Below are 15,657 nucleotides of genomic sequence, written 5' to 3' on the forward strand. Positions count from 1 at the left end.
ATACATGAAACTTAACATTTGAAAATGTATGCAATTTCCCATAGTAATAGAATGAAAGAGAAAAACCTTATGACAACTTCAACAGAAGTAGAAAAAGACATTTAACAAAAGTTAACCCCAATTAATGATGAAAAAGAAATCTTAGTAAACTAGGAATAAAAGGGCTCTTCCTCAGTCTGGAAAAGAAATCTATGAAGAACCTATAACTGGTGAAATACTGGTGAAATATTGAACAGTTTCCACCTAGGCTAGGGAATCAAGACAAGGAGGCCAATCTCACCACTTCTATTCAGCAGCATACTGAGGTCCTAGCCATGTAAGACAACAAGAAATAAAAGGCATAAGGAAGGGACAATCCACAAATCTCTTTGTAGATAAAATGACTGCTTATGTAGGAAAGCCTAAGGTACTAATTGTATTAAGCGAATTTTATGAAGATCATAGGGTATAAAAGACTGACAGGCCAGGCACGGTGGCTCACACCTGTAATCCCAACACTTTGGGAGGCCGAGGCAGGTGGATTGCTTGAGACCAGCCTGGTCAACCTGGCAAAACCCTGTCTCTACCCCTTCCTCCTGCCAAAAAAAAATTAGGTGGGCATGGTGGCACATGCCTGTAGTCCTAGTTACTTTGGAGGCTGAGGTGGGAGGATCTCTTGGGCCTGGGAGGCAGAGGTTGCAGTGAGCCAAGATCACGCCACTGCACTCCAGCCTAGGCAACAGAGTAAGACCCTGCCTCAAAATAAATAAGTAATAATATACAAAATTTATACTCTTATGGATTGGCAACAAATGGTAGAAAAAAATCTAAATGTAAATCTAAAAATTTTCATTTACAATAGCATCACAAAATAGTAATACGTTTAACAAAAGATACGCAAGTTCCCTCACTGAAAAACCACAAAATGTTGCTGACAGAAATTAAAGAAGACCTAACTAGAGACATTCTAGGTTTATGGAATAGAATGCTCAATACTATAAAGATGTTAACTGTCCCCAGGTTAATCTATGGAGTCAGTGCAATCCTAATCGTAACCACTCTAGGCCTTTTTTTTTTTTTTTGTAGAAACAAACAAGCTGATTCTAAAGTCCATATGGAAACACAAAGGACATGGAATACCGAAATAACCTTGAAAAAGACAACTAAAATTGTAGTCTTAATACTAGCTTCAAAAGTTGCTGTACAGCTACAGTAATCAAGACACAGTAGGAAAGGTATCAACAAGCAGATAATGAAACAGAACAAAAACACGATCATTTGATTTTTTATCAAGATGCCAAAGCTTTTGTGGGAAAGGAAAATCTGTTCAACAAATGGTGCTGGAACACCTAGATATCTATATGGGAAAAAACCAACCCTAGTCCATACCTCACAGCATAAAGAAAAATTAATTTGTAATAGGTCATAGAGATAAACATAAAAGCGAAAACAATAACTTTTTAGAAAACATATTAGAGAATACACACACACACCAAAAAACAAACAAACACACAAACCATGAAAGAAAAAGCGCTCAATGTCCTTAGTCATCAGGGAGATACAATGTGCTCCCACTGTAAACCTAGCATATGGCTAAAAATCAAATGATTGTCAACACTAAATGTTGGCAAATATATGGAATAACTGGAAGGCTTACACAGATTGAGTATCCCTTATCTGAAGTGCTTGGAATGAGAAGTATTTCAGATTTTGGAATATTTATATTTACTGGTTGAGCGTCGGAAATCCAGAAATCAGAAATGCTCCAATAAGCACTTCCGTTGAGCATCATGTCAGTGTTCAAAAGTTCAGGATTTTGTACCATTTCTAACTTTCAGATTGGGGATGCTCAATCTCTATATTATTGGTGGGAAGTATAAAATGGTAAAAATCCCTTTTGCAAAAGGCCTGGCAGCTTCTTAAAAAATGAAATATTAGGCCGGGCACGGTGACTCATGCCTGTAATCCCAGCACTGTGGGAGGCCGAGGCAGGTGGATCACGAGGTCAGGAGATCGAGACCATCCTGGCTAATACAGTGAAACCCCATCTCTACTAAAAATACAAAAAATTAGCCGGGCATGGTGGCAGGCGCCTGTAGTCCCAGCTACCCAGGAGGCTGAGGCAGGAGAGAATGGTGTGAACCCGGGATGCGGAGCTTGCAGTGAGCAGAGATCTCGCCACCGCACTCCAGCCTGGGCCACAGAGCGGGACTCCATCTCAAAAAAAAAAAAAAAAAAACCAACCAACCAAACAAAAAAACATGAAATATTTACTTATTCTGTTACACAGCAATTCTGTCCTATTTACCCGGGAGAAATGAAAAAATATTTCCATAAAAAAGCCTGTGTATTTTTAGTTGCTTTACTAATGATAACCAAGATGACAAACAGCCCAGGGGTCCATCAACAGGAAAATGAATAAACTATGGTATATTCAGACAAAGAAATACTACTCAGCAATAAAAAGGAATGAACTACTGGTATACACTAAAACTTGAATGAATGTCAAAAACATCACGTTGAGTGAAAACCTTAGATAAAATAGTGGATACTAATCAGTACGCCCTCTGCTGTATAACGGCTTCACATTTATGTTTTAGGCATTCTATTAAATCCTGAGCAATCTGCAAACACAAGCAGCAAAATCACAAAGCTGACTGAGTTTTGGCCTCCCCTTATTTCTATACCATCCCATTTGAAATCCTTCATAGATGATGATTATGAAATCTAATCCTTATGATTATGTGTCAGGCCTGCTGATTCCTGATGGCCTTTTAGGCACTCTGGTGTCAGGAAGATTTTTCTTACCCCATTCAAATTACACGACACAGGCCAATTCTGAATATGACAGCAGTAAGCCCACCATATAGTAAATGCTTACATTTACCACAGTGTCTAACTAACATAGGTATTTAAAGTACATGAAAGCAAACAGACAAGAAAACTAAAGGACCTTTGGGTAAATGTTTCTTCTTGGACTCCTGGAATCAATTTCTGCTTTCTTTATATTCCAACATTTTAAAGGGTATTTTTAAAGCCTTGAGAGGTAGCTAGATTTTTATACTCTTCTCATATTTAACTTCCAAGCTAAATGTTTACATAATGTGTTCATTATTATAAAAATTACAAATAGAATAAAACTGAAAGGGCTTGAATAGAGGAGAATAACAGGAGATTAATGTTCTACTAATCACGAGCTGAAGGTTTTGTTGTGCAGTTACTTATCTATGCATATAAACATATCTTTAGTAATGAGGTCAAGGATAGACTCTCACAAACCTGCATGAGATAATCAGCAATGTATTCTGTTCTCAAGCAGTACACGTTCTGGGCAGCAGCTTCTGTTATATTAACTCCTGAGTCATCTGGTTTCGGTTTATTCAAGTCAGAAAAAAGATGTGTGGCCTCTTTAAATAAAGGTACAGAATGACCAGGTAGCACCTAATGAAAAAACAAGTAGTATCACAATCTACCAGTATTCCAAAGTAGTTCAGCTGTATAATATGTACTTAAGGATTACCATTTCAAAAAGTAGAGAAAATGAAGAACTGATCATAGCAATCTTGGTTAGATAATTATTTATGTAAAAAGGTCAGTAAATTAATACGATACAAACCTTTGCTCCTCCTGACTGAAGAAGGCGTTTGAAGCCTGCTTCTCGAGACTGATCCACATGTAAAATAACCTTCCACCCACTAAATGCTCCCTACAAATAAAAAATAATCAGTGGTGAAATCATTTGGAAAATAACTAACAAAATAATCCAGATAAGACATGATTTTACCTGTAGACTTAGTTTTGTCATTAAATCTTATAAACTTTACTTTTGCACAGTATAATTATCTCTAGTCAGAACACTGAAATGTGAATCCATGGTATCTGGCACATAGTAGGCCATCAAGAAATACTTGAGGAATGAAAAACCAATTAATGATTAGGTAACATTAAAACAAAGCAGTGTGATTTATGTTTAGTCTTTTCTGGTATTTTTTTTCTTATGATTAATCAAGGGAAGAGCTTAAAGCACAGCTTCTTAGGTTAGATGAAGCCTGCATTTTACTTCTCTTAAAAATGTTTGCAAATTAGAAACACAAAATATTTAGGTAGGGAATAACAACTAACAAAAGCCAGTAGAATTACTCTTAAAAGAGAGGGAATCATGGCTAATAAGGATTTGGAAATATCAGAGAACTTAGAATACAACATAAAAGGCTATTTAACTCAGGGGTTCTGATAATGGTTTGGCTGTATCCCCACCCAAAATCTCATCTTGAATTGTAATCCGAATTATAATCTCTAAGTGTTGGGGGAGGGACCTCGTGGGAGGTAATCAGATGGTGGGGGTGGTTCCGCTATGCTGTTGTCGTGATAGTGAGTTCTCAGGAGATCTGATGGTTTTATAAGGGGTTTTTCCCCACTTTGCTCTGCCCTTCTCTCTCCTGCTACCCTGTGAAGAAGGACGTGTTTGCTTCTTACGTGACTGTAAGTTTCCTGAGGTCTCTGTAGCCATGCGGAACTGTGAGTCAATTAAACCTCTTTCCTTTATAAATGACCCAGTCTCGGGCGTTTCTTCATAGCAGCGTGAGAACGAACTAATACAATTAACATTTTTGTGAGCCATGGATCCCTTTGGCAGTCTGGTCATTAGACTCCTCTAAATAATAGCTGTATTGAGATATAATTCCCAAACCTTATGGGTGATTTTTAGAAAATGTTCAAATATAAAGGATTACAAAAGGAAGCAATTTTATTGAAAGTTATCAAAATACTAAAAACAAATTTGTGATGTAATTATAGATGTGCTTTATATTAATGTATTAAATCATATGACCTAGTGGTGGGTCTAATAACTACTATAGTTTTAAAGTAGCAGACAATAACTAATATGGCTTCCAGTGCTTTGACGAAACCTCAGATATGTGGCCTTCTGGCCAAGTGTCTGTGATTTCATATTGTGGGAGCATTCGTTGCATCCCTAGGGTTACAGTTCTCTTTTTGCTGTGGCTGAACCAAAACAGAAAGGATACGAAGATTTCTGCAGAAGTTATGATTCCATGAAAGATTTTGAGATGAAGAGTCCTATTATGTTTCAGAATGCAAAGTGATTTTGGAATATAAAGAATGTCTTTGGACTGAATCATTAATACATAGAATTTTGTCTTTGACTTGTGTTCCTGAACTATGAAACATGAACATGTGGCCTAAGTAATAGTTTCTCTTGATAAACCAACAGCTAACAAATAATATAAAGTACTGGTGAACACAAACAGTATTTCAAGATGCTTGCAATTATAATGCAAAACAGAAACGTGATTTCTGCTAGTGCAAAATTACAGGTAAGTTGATAGTGTTGTGATTTGTTGCCTAGACCTGTAATTAAAGGATAGTGCTAGTTTTCTCAAAGCATGATGTAGGCTAATTAAAATTAAAAAAAAAAAGACAGGAAGTGCTAATTTTTTATTAGAGGTTAGTAAAAATAAGGATGTATTTTTCTCTCCATGCAAAGTACATGGCCTTCCCAGATTTGATCTACAAATTCCTCTGAGAGGGTCTGTGGGCTCAGGTCAAGAACCCCTAATATTAGATGCTGAAAAGATTCTTTGGAAGAAATGCAATATGGGCCACATTTTACATATATAAATTATTTTTAAAAGAGCCATCAAAAAAAAAAAAAATATATATATATATATATCTTACATCAAGGGAAAAAGATAAGTATAATCATTATTTCCTCAAGCACGTCGTCTTTAAAAAAATAAATAGTCACAATATTGAATGCTATTCGTATTACCTATATAATTATGTATTTTAATACCTCAACAACGCCAGATTCTTGTCTTTGCTGGATTTTTTTTCTCCATCTCATTGCTGCAAGTGCTAGTCTTCGTTGCTGTACATTGATTCCAGTCAAAACATCAAGTATGGAACTACTCCCCCATTCATAGTCTTCTTCCTAGAGAATTTGTCCAACAAACCTGAGTTGCTACAATCTGGGGAGCCACTGTGCAACACACAGGGCTCCTCAAGGAGCCCAAAGTCTAATAACTGTTAAAGCTATACATTTAATTGTTATTAATACAGAGAGTACTAAGTAATGATAGCTGTATCTTGGCAACTGGTAATAGTCACATGGACAAATTTCACCTGCTGTAAGACTAATTTCATAAAAGGACACAGTCTCAGAGGAGGTATGTATCGACAACTTGATTATCTGTCTATAGAAGAGGTCCCTGATGGACCCTGATAGGAAGCTTCAAAAACTACATGGTTTTTGAACCTACATGTGATGACCAGTTAGGAAGTAAAATACTTCAAGTAATTTGTTTAACAGGCTAGTAGTAAAGATGAAAGCTTACAATGAGATAATCTTGAAACTTTCTGAGTAAGAAAATGTTATTTCAATTAAAAACAACACTGACATTCAAATCAAATCATTTAAAAAGTGATTAAAGGTGAATCTGGCTCTGTGAAGTTTCATTATTTGGCTTTGTTATTGAAAAAGTTGGTATACTCTAACTGGCCATATTTGGTTATTTCAATTATATAAGCAGTCAGCAAATGTGATGAAATCTGATATTTACTTTCTTAAGTAAATAAAATTAATTTATTTGTCTGCTCTTTATTTAGAGACAGGGTCTTGATTTGACCTCCTGGGCTCAAACAATCCTCCCAATTCAGCCACCTAGGTAGCCTGGGACTCAGTGGAAACCACCACGCCCAGCTAATTGTTTTTATTTTTTGTAGAGATGGAGTCTTGCTATGTTGCCCAGGCTGGTCTTGAACTCCTAGGTTCAAGCCATCCTCCTGCCTTGGCCTCCCAAAGTGCTAAAAGTGGCATGAGTCACTGCCAGCCAACACTTACTTTTTTTGAGATGGAGTCTCACTCTGTTCCCCAGGCTGGAGTGCAATGGCATGATCTCGGCTCACTGCAACCTCCGCCTCCTGGGTTCAAGTGATTCTTCTGCCTCAGTCTCCCGAGTAGCTGGGGTTACAGGCGCTCACCACCATGCCCAGCTAATTTTTGTATTTTTAGTAGAGAGGGTTTCACCATGTTGGCCAGGCAGGTCTCGAACTCCTAACCTCAGGTGATGCACCCTCCCTGGCCTCGCAAAGTGCTAGGATTACAGGTGTGAGCCACTGCACCAACAGACACTTGCTTTTAAAGAAAAATAAACTTCCACAAATCTGAATACACACCTGCACGAAGCGTCCAGCAGTCCTGCATGCTTCAAGGTAGGAGCGATGAAGCACCCACTTCCCAGCCGCCACTGAGGCTAAATACTTCTCATTTCGAAGGGGATGTCCCACAACAATGTGTGTACAGCTGGGATCAAAGCACTGCTTTTCTATCACCAATCCACCTTAAGCAGAAAAAAAAGACTGTACTTTATCGATTCCCAACTTCTTTCTAGGAAAAACATAATCTCAACTATGCATAGAAATTATTTATAAATAAAGTGCCCCAAACCATTTAAACTAAAAAAACTTGACTTCCTTAGAATTACTTTACTTTATATACATATATATGTATTAAAATGTTTATTATGAACATTTTAAATACAAAAGTAAATAAAATAAAAAGTAAATAAAACCCCCACACATACACTAGCTACCTATATTCTAAAATTATCAAAATTTTGCCACCTTTTTTTGCTTAACTACTTTATTTTATTCTGTTTTAATTTTTATTTTTTTAAGACAGGGTCTCACTGTCACCCAGACTGGCGTGCAGTGGCACGATCTTGGCTTACCACAACCTCCAGCTCAAGCGATTCTCCTGCCTCAGCCTCATGAGTAGCTGGGATTACAGGCACACACCACCATGGCCTGGCTAATTTTTGTATTTTTAGTAAAGACAGGGTTTCACCATGTTGGCCAGGCTGGTCTTGAACTCCTGACCTCAAATGATCCACCTGCCTCAGCCTCCCAAAGTGCTGGGATTACAGGAGTGAGCGACCATGCCCGGCCCTGCTTAACTATTTTAACACAAATTCTAGATACCATGTTACCCCTAAATATTTCAATATGCATCTCTAGAATATATGGAAATTTTCTTAAACAGCCATAATGCCATTATCAGATCGAATAGGATTAACAAAGATTCTTTGCTGTCTCAGTACTAAATCCTTGTTCAATTTTTCCTGTTTGTCTTCACTTGGATTGTTGTAATTAGGATACAAAAAGAAACAGAACATAAACATGAACCACACACTGTAGTTGGTTATGTCTCTTAAGTCTCAATTACCAAAGCAGTTCTCAAGCACTGAATATGGGTAACCAGAGAGATGGAAGTAAAATAGGGGCATCTGCAGACTTCAAAACAGGAAATTTTTTGTGAGTGGAAATAAGGTAGGCTGACCAACAGAGAAGCTTGGGAAGAAAACACACACAGATAAATAAGAGATGAAACAGCAGGTGGGAAAAAGCAATAACTGAACCTCTTCTCAGATATAAACGTATGAAGCCTGACTCTGAGGAAAGAAGAAGACATAAGTAAACATAAGCTTATGTAAAGCATGGCTGTTGATTTATAGCTTAGAGGTTAACTTGACTACTGGTTGGGCAGTTAGTTATATCAAGGACTTTTTTTCCTTTTTTTTTTTTGAGACAGAGTCTCACTCTGTCACCCAGGCTGGAGTGCAGTGGCACAATCTCCGTTCACTGCAACCTCCACCTCCCAGGTTCAAGCAATTCTCTGCCTCAGCCTCCCAAGTAGCTGGAATTACAGGCGCCTGCCACCACACCCAGCTAATTTTTGTATTTTTAGTAGAGATGGGGTTTCACAATGTTGGCCAGGCTGGTCTTGAACTCCTGATCTCGTGATCCGCCCACCTCAGCCTCCCAAAGTGCTGGGAATACAGGTGTGAGCCACCACACCTGACCATATCAAGGACCTTCTAAGATTTTTTTTTTTTTTTTTTTTTTTTTTTTGAGACGGAGTCTCCCTGTGTCGCCCGGGCTGGAGTGCAGTGGCCGGATCTCAGCTCACTGCAAGCTCCGCCTCCCAGGTTTACGCCATTCTCCTGCCTCAGCCTCCCGAGTAGCTGGGACTACAGGCGCCCGCCACCTCGCCCGGCTAGTTTTTTGTATTTTTTTTTTTAAGTAGAGACGGGGTTTCACCATGTTAGCCAGGATGGTCTCAATTTCCTGACCTCGTGATCCGCCCGCCTCGGCCTCCCAAAGTGCTGGGATTACAGGCTTGAGCCACTGCGCCCAGCTAGGACCTTCTAAGATTTTAACACAACATTCAAACTCATGATTTAAGATGACTCTAATAATAACAGCAGCAACACTTTTTGAGCATTTACTTTACGCCAGGAACTATTAAAAGTGCTCCGCACTACTAACTCATTTAATTCTCACAACCATATGAAGGAAGGTTACTATTATCTGCATTTATGCACACGAAAACCAGTACGGAGTAACTTACCCAGGATCACAGAGTGACAAAAAGAAGATAAAATTCCATATTAATATAATAGACATCAATTTCCAATTCTATATAACAAACTTATTCTGTGACCCAGACAACATAATAGACCGATTTATATATATATCAGTTGGCCACAGTTGCTTCATTTATAAAATGAAGGATTGGGCATGATATCCATTATAATGTCTGCTTGCATTCTAATATCAGAAAACCTCTAGAGTTACAAGACTCCAAATTCCAGCATAATCTGTACTCATCCGCCTCTGCTCCCTGCTCTCTTCTACATCAATTCTCTGCTAATTGCTATCACTCTTGCCCAAAGTTTGCAGAGATGGAAAAATCTATAGGAGACAGATACTTGAAACCTTTCATTTTCATGAGTTCTGGGTAAAGCTTAGCAATTCTGACTTAAAACCTCATCTAAGCTATCAGGGAACTGGGAAACAAAGTGTTTTATATGAGTAAAGTTTCTAACAGAAAGTTTTTCCAAGTATACAACTGTATTTGACATAAATATTAAAAAAAAAAAAAAAAAGCATATCATAGTTCTCCACATTCTTAAAAAGACAGCATTAAATAACATTTAATCTTTTCCCAATGATGAAGGGCCACTATTAAGAACCACTATTTTGGCCAGGCGCAGTGGCTCATGCCTGTAACGCCAGCACCTTGGGAGGCCAAGGTAGGTGGATCACCTGAGGTCAGAAGTTTGAGACCAGCCTGGCCAACATTGTAAAACGCTGTCTCTACTAAAAATACAAAAGATTAGTCAGGCGTGGTGGTGCACACCTGTAATCCCAGTTACTTGGGAGGCTGAGGCAGGAGAATCGCTTGAGCCCGAGAGGAGGAGGTTGCAGTGAGCTGAGATTGTGCCATGGCACTCCAGCCTGGGAGACAGAGCAAGACTCTGTCTCAAAAACAAAAACAAAAATAAAAACAACCCACCAATATTTCTTAATGTTTTCTCTTTCCATGCTGAGCTGTCAGGTTAACTTCTCTTACTATACCTTTCCTAACTCTATAGGGCTGCTTTGTTCAACAGAGTAGCCATTAGACAACCATGGTTATCAAACACCTGAAGCACAGTTGGTCCCAATTGAGATGTGCTGTAAGTAAAATACATACTAGATTTTTCCTTTATATAAAAAGAAAACTCACTGATATTTCATCTGATGACATATTGAATGATAAATATATGTTTAAAGTTCATTTCACTTGTTTCTTTTTACTTTTTATTTTTGAGATGGGGTCTCACTATGTTGCCCAGGCTGGTCTTGAACTGCTAGGCTCAAGCAATCCTCCCACCTCAGCATCCCAAAGTCTGGGATTACAGGTGTGAGCCAATGCACCCAGCCTCTTTTCAGTTTTTAAAATGCAGCTACTAGACAATTTCAAATGACACATGTGGCTCACATTCTGTTTCTACTGGACAGTGCTGCTCTAGCATACCAGATTGCTCTTTTACTATGCTGCTTCTAGAATGATGGCAGGTGGAGAGCCTGACAACCAGTGGAATAAGAATAATATTAGATAAGAAGGAGCTCTTTTCCACACTGAATTTCTTTTTTCTTTTTTTTGAGACAGAGTCTTGCTTTGTCACCCAGCCTTGAGTACAGTGGTGCAATCTCGGCTCACTGCAACCTCCACCTCCCAGGTTCAAGCGATTCTCTTGCCTCAACCTCCTGAGTAGCTAGGATCATAGGCATGTGCCACTACGTCTGGCTAATTTTTTGTATTTTTAGTAGAGACGGGGTTTCACCATGTTGGCCAGCCTAGTCTTGAACTCCTGACCCCAGGTGATCCACCCACCTCAGCCTCCCAAAGTGCTGAGATTCCACACTGTTTCTAACTGGAAAAAAAAAAAAAAAAAGAGGGAGCTCCTCTCTAGATATTATTAACCTTTCAAGTTCATTAAAATGTAGTTTTATGTATATAGTAAGCCTGTGAAGCTTCATTAGTGAACAGTCAAACAGCACAGAAGATTCTTAAACCTCAACTGCTAGATTCCATTTTAATTTTAAATCCCATGACCTACTGACTTTAGAGCTTTTTAAAATCAAAGTTCTAATGCTGACTCAAGGTATAGCCTTAGACAAGTCACCCATGTTCTTTTCCTCTACTTCTAGACTTTACAAATGATATTAATATTGACTACATTTGACTTCCAAATATGGTTATTATATGGGACATTTTTGATTTAAGTAAAATACTGGTACCTAGTTTCTCAATCAGATGACAATAGTCAATACGTTCTTGAGGATTCAGAGATGATAACTGAAATATGTACTGTTTTTTTAATTCTTCATGAGTCTCCTCTATCGTTATAATCTGGAATGAAAGTTTTATTTTAGAAAAAATTAAAATTAAAAATGATCAGATATACAGTTCTTTTACAGTGGTATTTTACTCAGTCTTCTAAGTTATGAAATATACAAATAATAATACAATGCAAAAAATAGTTTTCAACATTTGATGAAGCCTTGATATTGATATCAACAAATTTCTAACACAGCCTAACAGCAATATGCAAAAGCTGTATCACCATATCAAGGATCAACAAACCTTTTCTCTAGGGTGTGGAGCCACAGGGGGGTTGGCAAGCGGAAAGGCAATACTGGGGGCTTGAGGCGTAGGGATCAGGTGGCTGTCTTTTATGGGAGTTTCCAGTTCTTCAGAGATTGGGTGTTTGGGAGCTTCAGTCACATGTATGTCTCCAGGATCACAGACAGCTGAGGACAATAAAATGCTGCAGTGTGACAGGATCCAAATAAGACTAAAAAACAAATTCTAGGAAATATTCTCATCTGTCTTAGCCAAGATGAAGTTAGCACAAACTCTGGAATGTAAAAAGTACATGCAAAAAAGCACTCTATCTCCAGAACTTATAAATAATGCATCCCATCTGCATGTGGCAATATAATAATAATAATAATAAAGAAAAAAATGCAATTAATTAGCATTAAAGGGAGCAAGTATGTTATCTATGGGCTTCTCCCAACATTTTCCTTAAATACCAAGTTTTCATGGTTAAGTGTAACCCAAATTTGTAAAAAGCAGAAGCAGAGATAAATCTATATATCTAATGTAGGGAGGTAATCATGCGATGTGAAAAAGAAGAAAAGGAAGAAAAAAGATGAGAGATAAGAAAATTTTGTTTTCAAGGTAAAGCTCAAGAAAAAAATAGGAGAATTCAGAAAGAAACTCATACAATCCAAAGAACAAATGTAGGTATGTGCTAGGCAGAATTCAGAAGACTTAAATGAAAATAAGATGACAAGGAGAAAAACCAAGCATTAACTCTACAAATTCAAAAAGGCCTAGAATGAAAGAACAATGGTAAACATCGTGTCTACAAAAAAATGCCCAATTCTAAATTTCCAAATTTATGAAAATGTTTTTCAATTTACTGATGAAGTACCTCAATTTACAAATTATTTTTGTGACTCAAGTTTAAACCAAAACTAGAAATATCTACTAAGTTTTTTTTTGTTTGCACATTCAGTTCAGAGAACAACATGCTTATCTGTTTATTTTTAAGAGGTCAACATGTACTTAATACAAACAAATGCAAAGATTTCTTTCTTGTTACCCTGTTTAGCAATTTCTGAATCACGCAAAGGCTTTTGAAAAGGAGAATCCTCCAAGTTTTGAATGTCAACCTGAAGCTCAGAGTATTGTGTGGGACAACTAGGCCACTGCAAATTGCTGGCAAGCCTTGCTCTCTCCTCCCTTGCTGTAGGGTCATCCCAAATGATCTGTTCATTTTGGGAAGGCTCTGTGTTGACATCAGGTACTGTTTGACGAGACTGCCTAAGGAATAAAAGTGACAGTTTTAAATAAACAGCAATAACAAATCCAAACTCATTAAATCCATAAGTTAGCCCATAAAAGTTGTGGCTCACCTTTATATGCCACGATCTAGCACACAGTAAGCATTAAAAATATTAAATAAATGAACCTAGGGACATTTTTTAAAAAAAAAAAAGGTTTAAGGTTTCTTCCAGAAAAGTTATCTGTTTTAGCTAGGAACACATATTTTGACTCAATGTCTACAGAACTAAAACTTCGAAGGAGAAATTCAACACTTCAAGAAATTTTTTAAAAATACAAAAGTAACTGGTACATTTAAAAATGTGATTTTCCTTAATTATACAATGTTTCAAACACTATGGTTACTTTACTTAACAGTAGTTGTATTTTTTAATTACTTGAAATTATAAGCACTATGATTACGAGGGAGGCTGGCTATAAAGGCTGCCTTATCAGAAGAGCCTTTTGGCTATTGGTAACCACTTTCCAGAGTCTATGGTAGAACAGCAATATGCTGAATTACAGGGAAGTGCATTTTATGGTGCGATCGTAATGATTCTACATGACAGTAAATAGAAGTCCTGTAATGTTCTTTATATTCACTCAATCATTCTTAGTAAAAATAATTTACCATAAAATTTAAACTGTGGAGAAGCAAAAAAAAAAAAAAACAAAACAAAACACAGGCCGGGTGCTGTGGCTCACGCCTGTAATCCCAACACTTTCGGAGGCCAAGGAGGGCGGATCACGAGGTCAGGAGTTTGAGACCAGCCTGGCCAACATGGTGAAACCCCGTCTCTACTAAAACTACAAAAATTAGCCGGGCGTGCTGGCACACACCTGTAATCCCAGCTACTCAGGAGGCTGAGGCAGGAGAACTGCTTGAACCAGGACCCGGGAGGCAGAGGTTGCCATGAGCCGAGATCACCCCACTGCACTCCAGCCTGGGCAACAAGAGTGAAACTCTGTCTCAAAAAAACAAAAAACAAAAAACACCAAAACCCATAAAACAGTTGACCAAAGGAACCCCCCCCCCTCAAAAAAAGACTTCCTTTGCTTCAAAAATAAAGAATATAGTCTTTTGTTCTCAGAGTATATTTATTTACTCTAATTTGGTCCAGGATTTAGGTTCTCTATAATGATAAAACTTGATCTGAAGCATATTAAAAAGCTACTTTACTCAGTACTGAGATAATGAACTGCCTCATGTAATACACAGTTAGCATAAGATAAATGCTAGTTTATCTTATACTTAATTCAATTAGTCAATTGAAAATACAAGTTCCATAATTCTTATCACACAATTATAGATTTTTTCTTCTATCACGAAAAAGATGAAGTTATGCAACTGAGCTTAAGTCACATCACACTAAAAACTGTAATCACCTTTTCTAGAAGACAAATTTTACAAGAATACAATATGCATACAAAATTCCAATAAAAATAACTTTAAAATTTTATATATTGCATTAGAAAGACTGAAAAAAATATATATGTACTTATTGTTTAATACAATACTATTCAATATTAGTGTATTAGTAGACAGAACTGCCTACTGAATCCATTGAGGCAAATTAGATCTTAAAATCATTTCTTTCTCAACAGAGATAATAAAAAGTATCAATCATGCCTCACTGTGAAGCAGGTGCTGCTGTAAGACAAACCTCCATGTCTGCTGCCACCTCCGAGTAAGAAGTCTAGAACTGCTGGGAACAAGGGACGGAAGGACAAGCTAGAAGGAAAAATCTAGTCAGCAGAGAGCCAAAAGCAACAGATAATACTGGAATATAATATTTATTGTTTGGGCTAAATAAGGCCTAGGCATACGTATAACCCTTTCACTAGTCTTGATGTTTTACATTTCTGCTTTTACTGCATATTGGGGAAAAAAACAAAACTAAACTAAACTAGGCCAAGCTCATGGAATTGAGTCAGCAGCAGGTGTATAAATCCTTTCTCTCAAGTCATCTAGTTTTTCTGCCATCAGTGACAGGTACACACCTCAGTGCCTCTAGGACTCTACTTCGTCCACTGCGAGCAGAGCGAGTGCTGTCAGGGGTTGAAGATGCACTGTTACAACCACTTCTTGAAAGGGAAGTCCTCTGCCCTTGGGGTTTCACTATTGACGTTGCAGACATTATCTCCTGTAACTGCTTCTGAAAGTTCTCTCTCATCTCTAAAGTCTGTGTCAGAACTTGAAACAAACACAAATACACCATTCAAGGTAAGTTTCTCTTTCTGACCATATCTTACATTAACTATTTTGTTTAGACCTGGTTGAACACAAACTTATTGACTTAACATTTACTGAATACTAACTACAGGCTATAGTAATGTACTAAGACTGTGAATACTGTAGAACATAAAAAGCAGCCCTTACCACAAGCACTGTATATGAAGTAACTAGGAAGCCCTTCAAAGCCCTTTTTTTTTTT

General features: G+C 37.6%; 1 protein-coding gene and 1 long non-coding RNA gene across 6 annotated transcripts in view; one reads left to right on the forward strand and one right to left on the reverse strand.

The window, feature by feature from the left end:
* Nucleotides 1-15,657, forward strand: part of LOC111539537 — a 35,749-nt gene that overhangs the window by 11,357 nt on the left and 8,735 nt on the right. For both annotated transcript variants that reach the window (XR_004228864.1, XR_002730706.2), the window contains exon 2: nucleotides 15,210-15,446. This is a non-coding gene — a long non-coding RNA (uncharacterized LOC111539537). The remainder of the gene's footprint in view (nucleotides 1-15,209; nucleotides 15,447-15,657) is intronic.
* The window catches only part of TOPBP1 (DNA topoisomerase II binding protein 1), a 63,693-nt gene that overhangs the window by 6,359 nt on the left and 41,677 nt on the right, over nucleotides 1-15,657 (reverse strand). For 3 of the 4 annotated variants that reach the window (XM_023207447.1, XM_023207446.1, XM_023207450.1), the window contains exons 20-28: nucleotides 15,224-15,416; nucleotides 14,853-14,954; nucleotides 13,002-13,222; nucleotides 11,975-12,141; nucleotides 11,629-11,740; nucleotides 7,177-7,340; nucleotides 5,795-5,932; nucleotides 3,596-3,685; nucleotides 3,259-3,420 (exon numbers count right to left, since the gene is read on the reverse strand). In XM_023207447.1, coding sequence (XP_023063215.1) covers nucleotides 3,259-3,420; nucleotides 3,596-3,685; nucleotides 5,795-5,932; nucleotides 7,177-7,340; nucleotides 11,629-11,740; nucleotides 11,975-12,141; nucleotides 13,002-13,222; nucleotides 14,853-14,954; nucleotides 15,224-15,416 — 1,349 coding nt within the window. The remainder of the gene's footprint in view (nucleotides 1-3,258; nucleotides 3,421-3,595; nucleotides 3,686-5,794; nucleotides 5,933-7,176; nucleotides 7,341-11,628; nucleotides 11,741-11,974; nucleotides 12,142-13,001; nucleotides 13,223-14,852; nucleotides 14,955-15,223; nucleotides 15,417-15,657) is intronic. The other variant, XM_023207448.2, reaches the window with a different exon arrangement.

Source organism: Piliocolobus tephrosceles, chromosome 2, assembly GCF_002776525.5.
Source record: "Piliocolobus tephrosceles isolate RC106 chromosome 2, ASM277652v3, whole genome shotgun sequence".
In the NCBI taxonomy this organism is placed as follows: Eukaryota; Metazoa; Chordata; class Mammalia; order Primates; family Cercopithecidae; genus Piliocolobus; species Piliocolobus tephrosceles.